The sequence below is a fragment of the Scomber scombrus genome, chromosome 1, assembly GCF_963691925.1.
Source record: "Scomber scombrus chromosome 1, fScoSco1.1, whole genome shotgun sequence".
NCBI classification, from domain to species: Eukaryota; Metazoa; Chordata; class Actinopteri; order Scombriformes; family Scombridae; genus Scomber; species Scomber scombrus.
In genome coordinates, this window is record NC_084970.1 from 5,491,199 (window position 1) to 5,504,144 (window position 12,946).

General features: G+C 39.1%; 1 protein-coding gene across 1 annotated transcript in view; it reads right to left on the minus strand.

The window, feature by feature from the left end:
* Nucleotides 1–12,946, minus strand: part of si:ch211-186j3.6 (neural-cadherin) — a 333,490-nt gene that overhangs the window by 152,807 nt on the left and 167,737 nt on the right. The window contains exons 12-15 of the mRNA XM_062419573.1: nucleotides 11,369–11,536; nucleotides 8,826–9,075; nucleotides 2,799–2,926; nucleotides 2,408–2,594 (exon numbers count right to left, since the gene is read on the minus strand). Of these exons, the coding sequence (XP_062275557.1) occupies nucleotides 2,408–2,594; nucleotides 2,799–2,926; nucleotides 8,826–9,075; nucleotides 11,369–11,536 (733 nt within the window). The remainder of the gene's footprint in view (nucleotides 1–2,407; nucleotides 2,595–2,798; nucleotides 2,927–8,825; nucleotides 9,076–11,368; nucleotides 11,537–12,946) is intronic.

Below are 12,946 nucleotides of genomic sequence, written 5' to 3' on the forward strand. Positions count from 1 at the left end.
GGCGTTCCATTACTCCATACAGGAGAGAATACATTCAATTCAAACAAGGGATTTAAGTACACTGGAAGGGACTATCAGGTCAGCATGATGGAGTGCCATTGGCTTTCAATACAGCAATACAATAAGGGACAATTGCAAGGTTCTTTATCCAACTGTTGACTAGGCGAAAGCACAGACTGTAATCATCTGTAGAACTATCAGACTTATCCTGTATGTACTGTATCATACATTTTAAAATTGATCAATAATAACCTTTGGGTTGATGTCATCAGTGATTGATGGGGTACTTTAAGAATCTGTCATATTTTCAATGAGAAAATGAAAAATAAAAGATTTTGAAGCAGAGAGCAGTCATATTCTTCAGCCTCTAAGGTTTTAAAAGTGAGCAGCTCTTTAAAATCTAGTCAGATATGTTTCATTACAGAAAGGAAAAGGATTCCCATATGGAAATTGTTATATTTTATAGACTGACAACAATTGCAATTATAGTACATACCCTCTTGAGTGTGTGTGTGTGTGTGTGTGTGTGTGCGTGTGTGTGTGTGTGTGTGTGTGTGTGTGTGTTTCGATGGACGCATTTCGTGCTGAGAATCTGTTCATTTTCCTGTCACCCATCCTTCTTCATGCCACCTCATTCAAAATTCATAACACAGGAGGAAAAAAAAAAAATTAAATAACTCCCACAGCTTCACTGCAGTCTCAGCTCTACTTAATATTTGACTTCTGTTTATGTTGCCACAAATGTCACAGTGAGCCAAACCTTGAGAGAGAGAGACTTAATAATTTATAAGCACATTTATTAAACATATATCCTGGTCTGTCTTAGTGTTTCTTCAACACCTCTCTCCATCCACCCATCTGTCTCAACATCTGTTCATTTCTCAGCCTCACTCTATTCTACCGCTGGAGCATGTATGCATTTCATCTGGCAGTAAATGAGAGAAATGAAGAGACGGAGGAGGAGGAGGAGAGGGTGAGAGGGGGGGGGGAGAAAGAGAGAGAGAGAGAGAGAGAGAGAGAGAAACAGAAAGATGGCCTGTGGTCCTTCAACAGGGAGAGATGAGCAGATGTGTGGAAAGAGACAGAAAGAGGAAAAAAGAGATTATTGCTGCCTTCAATGAAGATTTGGAGCCGCTACAGAGCAGCTGTCGAAAGCTCTCTCCTACTTTGTGCCCGTCCTCGTTTTCAGTCAGTACAACAGCAACTACGTTATTATGTAAACTAAATTACAACTGTAATATCTACAGAATCATAATTATTTCTGCAAGTACATCAATCTGTTAGCATTTTTTACATGGATGCTTATGATTGAATAACCAATATAATTAACTCTTGTTTGAAATTAATTGCTACTGCTAATCATATCAACAGCAGTGGATTTTTTTTGGTAAACAGTGACAGTCACTCATAAAAATGTTTTACAAAAGGTATGTAATCTGACTTTTACAGTAGAATATGCATTAAAGAGCTGAGTGACTGTCGGTGTGGCTGTGTAGGTCATCATGTTCCCTAGAAATTCTCAGCACGTTCCCTCAGACGAGCAACGTGAGCAAAAGAATTCTTCTTTGGGAGCTTCATGACAAGGGTGGAAGAGGAGTGGAAGGCAAAGCCCAACCTCAACTGGAGACGTCTGAAGCGTGCCATTGTGGTATTCTGGAGTGATGAATCATGCTTCACTATGTGGCAGCCTGATGGATGAATCTGGGTTTGGTGGATTCCAGGCGAATGCTACCTGTCTGAATGCATAATTCCAACTGTAAAGTTTGGTGGAGAAGGAATAACAGTTTGTGGTTGTTTTTCATGGCTTACTTCCAATTAATTAATCTTGACAACATGACAATGAAATGGTTTTCCCTGTGTGGTTCCCTACTTGCACCTGCACCCAAAACCCCCTCCAAATACCTTTGGGATGACCTTTTACACCAACTGACAGGCCTTATCGGGTAATATCAGTGCCCAACATCACCAATGCTCGTGTGGGTTAGTGGGAGCAAATCTCTGCAAATAGGATCAAACATCATGTAGATAGCCTTCCCAGAAGTGTGGGGCCTTTTATAGCTGCAGATCAATGCCTGTCGTTTTGGATGGGAACAGAATATCACATATTGTCGGCATACATCTTTAGACTACAGAGGTGATTCATCTTTTTTAGGATAATGCCACTAATAGAATAAAGTGATAACGTGTGTTGGGGAAACTGATATGTCAAATGTTATTGCAGTTCAACTCGTCTGTATTGCTGCTATTCTCTGTCACAGACACGGTGAGTAGCTATCCAATGGAAGTGTAGTTCATGACAGTTTCTATAATTGCTGTTCTCGGGCACTAGAAGTAACAAACCACCGCAATCAAATCTTAACCATGCATTCAGTTGCAAACCAGTCTCTGTAATACTAAGCTTACTTACCAGAGTTGGGCTGTCCATGTTTGCCAGGTCGTGCTGACTCCCAGCCATCCACAGACTGAACCTCCAACAGGTATGAGCTTTTGGTCTCCCGGTCAAACACAGTATGTGTGTAGATGAATCCCAACTCTGGGTCAATGCGAAAATACTGGTGGTCCCCACTGCGATCCTCCAGCAGGGAGTATGAGATCTAGGGGGGAGTGAGTGGTTGGACCAGACGCAATTATGCAGAGGGTCAGATACTAATATTCACTTAATGACTGCTAATTAGTCAGCAAAGAAAAACACATTTTGGATCTTGAAAAACAGACAGAGAATGCAAATGATAGAGTGCCAGGTGTTAAAATATCTGCCTCTCACTTTCACTACAGTATGTGTGTGAGTCTGTTTTCACCTTGCCATTGAGACCCAAGTCAAGGTCATTGGCTGAAACCTGGAAAACCAAAGCTCCTGACTCTGCCCCCTCAGTGACCGAGGCCTCGTAGATGGAGGAAGTGAAAAATGGGACGTTGTCATTTACATCTGGAGAAGGCAAAGGACAGGAAGACAGAGTGTTTAGAGTACACTAAAGCATTCTTTTTGCATAGTATATCTGGTGGATTTGATAGAAACGTCATAGATGATTGATGGGCTCTTGGCGACGCACAAACTGCCTGAAGCACTGGGTGATAACATCCATCTGGACATTCTACGTACCTGCTTATTATGGAGTCTTCACTGGCAGTACAACAATCAATTAAAAAGTTTAGGTGTGACTTCTTTTTGAAGTAATATACCAAGTAGTAACTTTCATCTTATATTATGTGTTCTTGATGAGAAGACAAAAGCCTAGTATGTCTACTGTCAGTGTTGGAAGAAGTATCCAGATCCTGCATGAAAAACCCTACTTAAGTAAAAGTAGTACTAAATAAAGTATTAATAAAGTAGTAATAAAGTATATGCAGTGAAATGTAGTTAAAGTATTGGTTTTGGTCCCTCTGACTGATAAATTATTAGATATGACATAATTATATTATTAATACTGAAGCATCAGTGTTAGAGCAGCATGTCACTGTTGCAGTTGCTGGAGGCAGAGCTGGTTTCAACTACTTTATATACAGTTAGATAGTTTAGTGGTTCCCAACCTAGGCTTTTTCTCTAATCTTTGATTTTTGCTGAAATATTGGATCATTTGATCATTTATTGAAATGAAACCATGTGAGAAGTTTAGAGTTTTGGTGGAGCTGTTAACAACTCATAGACATCTGAAATGTAACCCCGACAGCACACTGCTTTTTGTAAGGTTAGAAACCACTGGGTTCATCTTTAACAACGTGTTGTATTTCAAAAGCTTGTAATATTATCCATTGGGTCAAATCTTCATCTATAAAGTAACTAAAGCTGTCAAATAAATGTAGTGGAGTGATCACAGTGACTGTGGCTCATATTGTATCTAAAGGCATCATGCTTGCTCGAAAGTCCCAAAAATGACTTCAGAACCCTTCAGTACAACCTTGGAAACTCAAAGGATATGCATTTCCTCTCTGACACACTGCACATTTCTACGATATTAGAGCTTCAGTTCAATCACAGTGTTTTTTTACGCATACATATGGGAGATGGTCTTGGTGTCCTTCAGAACTAATACTTTAGATCACTGGAACAAAATCCACTCTTTAAAAAGACAGTAGAGGAGACCAGAGTGAATACGGGCAAAGTCACATCTGGTTCATTTTTTCGATATAAAGGAGCCTTAATTATAAAAAAAATCAGTCCATCAAAAGAGACCCATCATTTTCCAATCTTGTTGCTGCTAAAAAGCATAATTCAGAACATCTTTTTATAACCAGTCCTAACACTTCTAATGCTTTAAATGTCACGTGTACCTAAATTACTATGTAATCTAAGGCTCTTATTCAGCCTGCTATCCTTGTTTATCTGTCCACGAACCCCTGATCAATTCAGCTAAATAAGTTTACCCTACTTTAAATGAATTACTTGACATTGTGCCACACATCCATCTGTCCTCATCTAATCAAAATGTTCTGCTGCTCAAAAGACTTTAAAAAGGAGGTTTTAGGAATTATTGCCTCCAGTCGTCTCATCACTGTTAATGAGTCTCTGGTCTCGCCCTGACTATTTCCTGCTTTCTGCAACTAAGGAATATTGCTAAATTTAGTTTAAGGCTGTCTAGAAATTAAATTGGGCAAATTGACTTTATCTCCTCCCCCCTTAGATTGTTTCACCTCTTTAATAGCATGTCTAAATGATTCTCTGAGAGCATGTCAACATCTGAACCAGAATACATGAGCATGAGGTTTCTGAGAGACACTTAACACATAGATTATATCTCTATGGTCCTTGCTATGCTACTCTGGCTTTCATTGAAATTCAGAATTCAATTTATCACAATTCAATTTGTCATCTTTTTAATTACATTTAAAGCGCTTCATGGTTTCACTCTTGTGTAAGTTTCTGATGTTTTAACCCCACATTCTGCAACTCACACTGCTCCAGATATGCTGACTGAAGGGGAAATGTGTTCCTTCATTTGTTTTAGTGGTATTAAGTCAGTTTAAGTTTTTAATCATTTGTTTTTTCATTATGACTTTTTCTAAATTGCTATTTTTATGTGTAAAAACACATGATTCTCTTAAACTAAACTCTCTGTGAAGAGCCATAAGCAATGCACACTTTTAGTGTCAAAGTTAACTATATGCCGATAGCATTTTATTTTTCTTAATCAATAGATTCTTTTCTGAGAAACACACTTCTACAAACTGAATGTGTAGGTTGTGGTTATATGTAATGAAAAAAAGACAAATAGATATCAGGTCCCTAACTGATTTTGGACCTTCATGTATAAATACAGATATAAATGTGCAGATCAATGGCAACAAAAAAACAACAGCATGTTTCTGAGTTAAGTATTGAGCTGCCATAACAGCTTCAATTTACCTTAGATTAGATTCTGTATAAGGCAAATTCTGTAAATTACTTCCTGGCCATATACAAAAAACTTTAGTGATAGAGAATGGGGATACGATCTAAGAGGGAGATGGAATTTTAAACAACCAATTGTTCACACTACTCTGAAAAGCATGTGTGTATATGTCTGTGGGGTGAATCCGTGGAACAAGTTAACTGATGAGATCAAAAAAAGTACAAATCTGGTGCAATTTAAAAATAAGTTAAAAAATGTCATTTTGGAAAGATACAGTCTTGAAGGTGGGGAATGACTTATGGGACAAATGTTAAATGTCTATTTTTGCTTGGTATTTGCTGAGTATGTACATGTAGGTGTGTGTATTTGTGTGTAGATGGCATGTATGCTTGTTTGTTTATGTATTGGTACTGTATATACATATATTTACATGTATGGTTTAAAGGTTAGAGCATCTATAAGCTTGTAGCTTCTGCCCTGACCCTTTCGATCAGCCATGCAGCCCTGTTATTAGAGGGATGTGTTACTGTTTTTTTTGTTTTTTTGTGGTTCTTTTTTTTTTTTGCTGATCGAAATAAACTCGAACTCAAACTCAAACCGTGACAACTATTTTATAAATCTCTGTAACACTACATGTCAAAGAGTAGTTTTTCAGTGCTTGCTGGTGTGGGAATGTTGGGTCTCTTTACACTAAATTAAAGAATACGGTCTAGACCTGTTCTATGTAAGAAGTGCCTTGAGATAACTTTTGTTGTGAATTGGCGCTATATAAGTAAAGATTGTCTGTTAACACCATCAACTACAACTGGTCTGTGACTACCAACAACCCCTCCTGCCTGTTTTATATGTGTTACACATTAACTACAGCTTTGACTACTGACTTGTTCTTTCTTTTCCAACACCTGTTTGTGTTAAGATAAGGGGAGAATCGTGAATTAGTCCAATTGATAAAAGAAACAACACGCACCTTTTCTTATGTGTGATACACTGAACCATAACAACAGGAGAGAAGAAAGAGATTGAAATGCTTCAAAGAGCTAAAGGAGGGAACACACAGAACCAGACTCAACGTGAACTTTAAAGTTTGCCTGAATAGCACAAGTCTAAGAAAGTTCATATAAGGCCAAATGCATTACAGAAATGACTTGAATAGAGCAACACATTAAATCTAATGTTTTTCCATGTGCCATTTTTCCTTCCCTTTTCTTCTAGGCAAATGTCTTAATCTATGAATTAAAAATGGGGTTTTAAATCCATTACAGACCTACCTCCCTCCCTCAGCCTCGCTGCCTCTGGAGGAGTCAAAGAGATTTCTTATTAAGACAGATAAGGCGGAGGAGGAGGGATGGGCGGAAGAGAAAAAAAGAGGAGAAGGGGAAGTTAGGAGAGGGACGGAGAGGCAAGAGAGGAGAGAGGGTCTGTGTGAATTAATTATTTCTCACTGGATTAAGACCAATTTGATGGAATGGAGTATGTGGGAATGGAGTATGTGAGAGTGTGAGTGTGTGTGTGTGTGTGTGTGTGTGTGTGTGTGTGTGTGTGTGTGTGTGTGTGTGTGTGTGTGTGGACCTTGCAAAGGGATTAAATGCAAGCAAGTGTGGGGCATGTGGGGAAGGCAGAGTTATTTTGAGGGGCAAGGTCAGGGGCTAGCAAATACCACCATATGAAGCAATGATGATGGAGACTTAAGCTACCAGGGTTTGAGCATTAACTGCAACAGAGCGACACCAGAGTCAAATAATCATATTCAGAAAACTAGTGAAGTTATGAAAGAGAGTGAAAAACTGATATTCTTAGCCAAAGATGAGAGATAATGAAGATTTTTAATTGAGTGACTGGATTGGTGCTTCTGGGGTAAAATGTGGTTGCAGGGGAAGTGTTGGAGGGGGAGTGGGGCAGTGGGGTTGAGGATATACGCTGCACTTTTGGCCTCATCACGCTCACAACAGCTGGCGAGCTCTGCAAATAATTTGAATCGGTGTAGCTTTGGAATCCAAGCATTAAATGACTCAGATGGAAAATTGGAGCACAACTAGACTTAGAGAGCAGTACCACACCACCGACCAGGCTGCTCTTCCCCAAATGCTCTTTAATCATCATTCTCTCTCTGTGTGTGTGTGTGTGTGTGTGTGTGTGTGTGTGTGTGTGTGTGTGTGTGTGTGTGTGTGTGTGTGTGTGTGTGTGTGTGTGTGTGTGTGTGTGTGTGTGTGTGTGTGTGTGGCTCAGTTTTGGAGCGATTGCGGAGCTGTACGAGCAGTTTAGAAAGAACTAATATGGTGACACTGTCCATGTTGAATATTGAGGATTAGAGTAAAAATAGGCACATTTTTTACGGTTGTGAATCAAAGCAAATTAGGTGATAATGTTCAGCATCAGTCAGTAACACGTTATGGGTGTGCAATTTTGTAATGTATTACCCAGCAAGGCCTTCAATGGATTCTGCAGCCATTTAGTTTTTTGAATGAGCGTGGCGCCCTGATGCTGCTCTCCACTGTGTACAAATGACTCCTCTTTTTTCAGTGTTTTCAGTGAATGTTCTAAAAAAAAGTCCATTAAGCCCATCTCACAAATGAATCAAGTAAAAACCCATCCCATTTTTTCCATTATCTTATAGCTCAGGCATCGAAAAAATGAATCACCCAACACCCAATTTGTCCTCTTTTTCCGTAACCTTAAGTAGTCACTATGCTCTTTGGTGTGCTGCAGTGAGTTTTATGACACAATGGCCCTTTTTATTCTACTTTTTTGTGATTAAAGTTGTGTTTTTGGCAGCAGAAAAGTTTGGGAGTTATAAGGAAATGGACATATTTGTGAAACTTTTTGTGACCTCAACAGTTCCTGTGTTCACCTAGAATACATTACGTGTGTCTTTGCATAACTTTTACATCCATAACACTGTCTTCTTCCCGTCAGCCTGTGCATTTAAGGGAGATAATCAACTATATTCTCTTGATTATCAAATCAAATTTGTTTATTGTCATTTTTACCATATATTTCTGCAAGGAATAATGAAAGACTGTTTTTCTGGAGGATCAAAGTGCAAAGAGACATCATTTAATATTCTGTTCTATAACTTAAGTAACTAAAAAAAAACACAAACATTTCAGTTAAAAACAACAGAAACACAGAAGAAATAGATATGAAAGTTAAACAAAGTCCCTGCAGAATTAAAAAAAAAAAAAAGTGTGCAAATTAAGATTCTGTTGTTGCCACAGCTGATCAGATAGAAATGGAGCTGCTGTTCAGCAGTCTGATAGCCTGTGGGAGGAAGCTGTTTAACAGTTTCCTCAGTCTTTCACTTGAGAAAGTACACTTAATCTAAGAATTTATTGAACTTTAGATTTATTAATTAAATAAACTTTCTTATCAAGCAATGATGCAAAGTTTAATGGCATTTTGGAAACTGCAATAAGTGCAAAGACACATAGAAAGATAGAAGTTTGGACTGTGGGAGCTTGGTGCTCGGTAAAAACAAACCAAAATAAAATGAGCACTCACCTGTGACGTTGATGTACACCGTGGTAAAGGCTGCCAATGGGACAGCTGCAACGTTCTGGGCTCGGACACGCAACATAAAGTTCCTGGTGGTCTCATAGTCCAAGGGTTCTGCTACCAGGATGGAGGCCGAGCCGTCCTCTCGGTTGGGGGTTAGGTAGAAGCGAACCGGCATGTTGGTCTCCGGGACCATGCCGTCCTCCAAATTATATGTTACCCTAGGATCCCCCAGCGGGGAGGTGGCTTTGATGGTCTGTTTGGAGCCGAGAAGGAGAGATGTTAAAACTGCGGGTGCACTTTTAATTTGATAAAATGTCACATTCATATTAGCCTACATACCCTCTGTGGGACTTTTATGAGAAGTATACAGTACTTCATGTCAATATAAAAAAACACCACCTTCACTCAATCATTAAAACTAGTCTCCTGTTATTGTCATTATGTATAATAACAGTGCAGAATACAGCTACACTGAGGAGCAAAGATTAGAATAAAAATGATATATTTGTCTTGTGTCTAAACTAACACGTGACCTTTTATTGTGTAAGGCAGTGATGGACAATAACATGCATCTACCTAGTTGCGTTTTTCTTTGGTTTGGAATAAAGCTGCTATGCGCTTAAAGTCTGAGGTGACCAACTGAACAAAATCCTTAAAAAAAAACCAACTAATTTGTATTTGACAGTAAACTTGCATGTGTCCAATTATCAATTTCGAGAGCTGGAAAAATATTGAATGATAGCTGTGATCCTCTGGAACTGGAACGGAAACGAAAATGGCTGCTGCTCAGCTTCATGGATGCACGCATTCAAAATAGTGAAAAATGATGTGCCCGAGCGGAAAAAATGTGTCTTTTAGTCCACGATAATGAATAGGAAATACTGCAGCAGTAAGCCTCAAACTGTTAGACTAGACTACAACCCGCTGAAATCCTGAGGGATCAAAGGGAAATCCACTATGCTCTTCATTCTCCCTAAACTAATTAAGGAGAGGCTACTCCAAGTTGATGCTGCATACACCCCAATTAAAATCACAAATGCCACCTTAGACGTGATGCGGCCTGCCTATGGGTGACCTAGCTGTATCCAGTCAACCTTCAGAGCACGGCGCCTACAATAATGAGACGCCCTGGCAGGCTCGCGGAGTTGGCAAACATGCCTGAATACTGTGTGTGATGATTTAGGCCGTAAAAAATCTCAAATTTCCACGGTGGAGCTATTACACCCCGCTGAGAGTGATTGCATCTTTGCACAACAGTCAAATCAACACTGAACTGCCATCTAGATTAATACACTGTTCAGTAAGGACCGAACTCTCCCTTTCTCCCGCTGTCTGCATCTCTCACAACCGCAATTAAACACACACACACACATACACACACACATATACTATTGTGAAGTACTCTCCTCTGTCTTTTCATTTCTATCTTTTGGTTTAAAATATTTATCAGCAACTTTAATGGACTTAATTGTTTTCAAGAGATCCTCAGCGAATGAGGTCGATTAGGAAATTGTGTTAGTGGCATGAAACAGTAATGTCTATGAATAATCAAGAGTGACAGATGGGACACATCTGCACTGCACAAATAATGCTTTACCAGTGGAAATTAAGCGTTTTAAAGCGTCTGCCTCTTATAACTGTGGTTCTTAAACATTGTAGCTGCGCTGCCATCCCACACATTTTTGTTCACCATTTACTGAACCTGAGTGAACATGCAAATACACACAGGTACTTGATGAAAAGTTCCACAAAATAGACTGTTGTGCCTCTCCTAAGGAAATGTTGATATTAGAGATGGATGGTATACATGTGGTTAAAGAGCGGGAGTAAATTTTTTATGTTGAATTTAGTTAGATAGAAATGTTTTGTTCAATTTGCATTAGGGCTGCAAATAACAATTCTTAATTATTTTCTCACAATTAATTAAACAATTAACTGTTTGGTCTATAATCCATGAGAATAGAAGGGAAACTGCCCTTCATGATTTGTTTAGTCTGACTAAGAGTCTAAAGCACAAACATATTCCTTCAGTATCATATAAAACATAGAAAATCTAGAAAATCACTTCATCGATTATCTTAATAGATAGATAATGTGATCATTAGTTGTTTCAGCTCTAGTTTGCACTTTCAACAGAGTAAGATTGTGTATTTGTACACTCTGAGTTACTGTCAATATGACCTCATGTATATTCTCAATGTTTGAAATTCAAATCAGATTTTCTTTATCACTGAATTGACTGGAACTGACTCAGCTTAAAATGTTGAAACTTTAAGAGCAGTCTAAAAATGTGTGTGCATTTCTGCATGCTTACATTTAATGTGTGTTAAGTGTTTTGGAAGTGCTCACAATGATGTGTGTATTACTTGTGTGATGTGTGTATTGTGTGAGTGCTTTTTTTCTGTTTGTTAGTGTCAGTGTGATTGTGCGAATGTGCAAACTCACAATAATACAAATACTGTTCTTGTGTGTTAAGCTGCTTTCATTTGTGTTTGTGCATCTGTTCCCAGTTATGTGCCAGACCCCACCCCCCCACCCCAACGTACCACTATGGCCGTGTCTCGGACAGTGTTTTCCGTTATGACCACGCTGTAGCTGTCCTTGTCCCACTGTGGAGGCTGGTTCTTCACGTTGGTAATGGTGACGGCCAGCTCCACTGAGCTGCTCCGGTTCCCACCGTCCGTAGCAACAATTTCCCTGGTGATGTAAGTCCTCTGTGGCAAAAAGCCCACACAGATAAAGAGAAGAGAGAAGAGAGGAGAAGATGGCTTGATGGTGTGCTCTTATGTGGCTGATTAGTATGACACAGTGATAATTACAGCTTCCTTTAAGACTGATAAACACTGTGAGTCTCGATCACACAGATTTCAGTAAGCAATCCATTTTCCACACTTCTGTGCTGCAAGAAATTGACTGTAAGCTCCATTCGGTTAAAAACAAACATACTTAAAGATAATTGTGCTGTTTGAAGGGCACAGCCCTCCATGGTGCAGCTGAGCTTTGTAACCAACAATGTTGGAGATGTGTGTTGGAGAACAAAAACAAGCTATGATATAAGACCATCTGCTTTAATGCATCATGATGATTAAGATTATGTACACATTCTGCCACTTTAAAGATGTTTCATATCCTTGATTGAATGGATTGCATTTAATAGAGCCAGTTTTTCTCATGACCTGAGATAAATTTCTGAGATTATATGTGGTTGTGCAGTTTTAAAATTCAATCTTTGCCCTAAGCAATTAAGACAAGAGATTGCCACATTGGCAGAGGCTGAAATGAATGTGTAGGCAGTGCCTCCTTGTGTATTATACTTTACGCAGTTGTACTCATTAGTAGAAAAGTTTTGTTTCTTCAAGCACGGATACATCCGAGTGAACCATTCTCTCAGGCGAAAATTTCTTGGCATGGCATGGAGCCAAGTGTTAGTGTAAGATGAGAGGTGCTGAGGATAGAGACGTTCATTCCTCTTGGCAGAGGAAGATGGTGAGTTGCTTTTTTTGGGGGGCTTTTATCATTGTGGCACCCATCAGAGGTACAGACTTGTTTTGCACACACCACGTGGCAATTTCCTCTATTGCTTGTTCATGTTCCCACCAAGATTGTTTTTCTGGCTGGTAATGAAGCAAGGGGTTAGAGGCAGTGAAGTGAGAAAAAAAATATATCAGCAATGTTATTTCTCTTAACGCCAAAGAAAAGGCTCCAGTGAAGACTTTATCGCATATTTAGGCTGCATGTCTGCTGCATGGTTACAGGACTTCTGCCCCCTCACTTTCAGCTTTCTTGAAGCTTTACAGTGAATTTGATCTGTTAGCATTATGAATTTTATTTATAAGAATCTCTGGAGTTCTTGATTGAATCTAAGAAATTGCATAATTTCTCTTAAGTGCTTTTTCTGCATTTTTCAAGTGGCAGCATAAGCTTGATTAGCACTGAGGACATCCAATTGTGATTAGGAAAAAAATCAAATGTTTAATGACAGGTTCAACATCTGCAGTATTAGAAACACAGTTTTTTTTATACATAGCAAACTTGTATGAGAAGAAACTCCCAAATATTGTTTAGTATTGAGTAGGGCCCGACTGATAGTGGATTTTTGGGGCCGAAGCCGATACAAATATTAG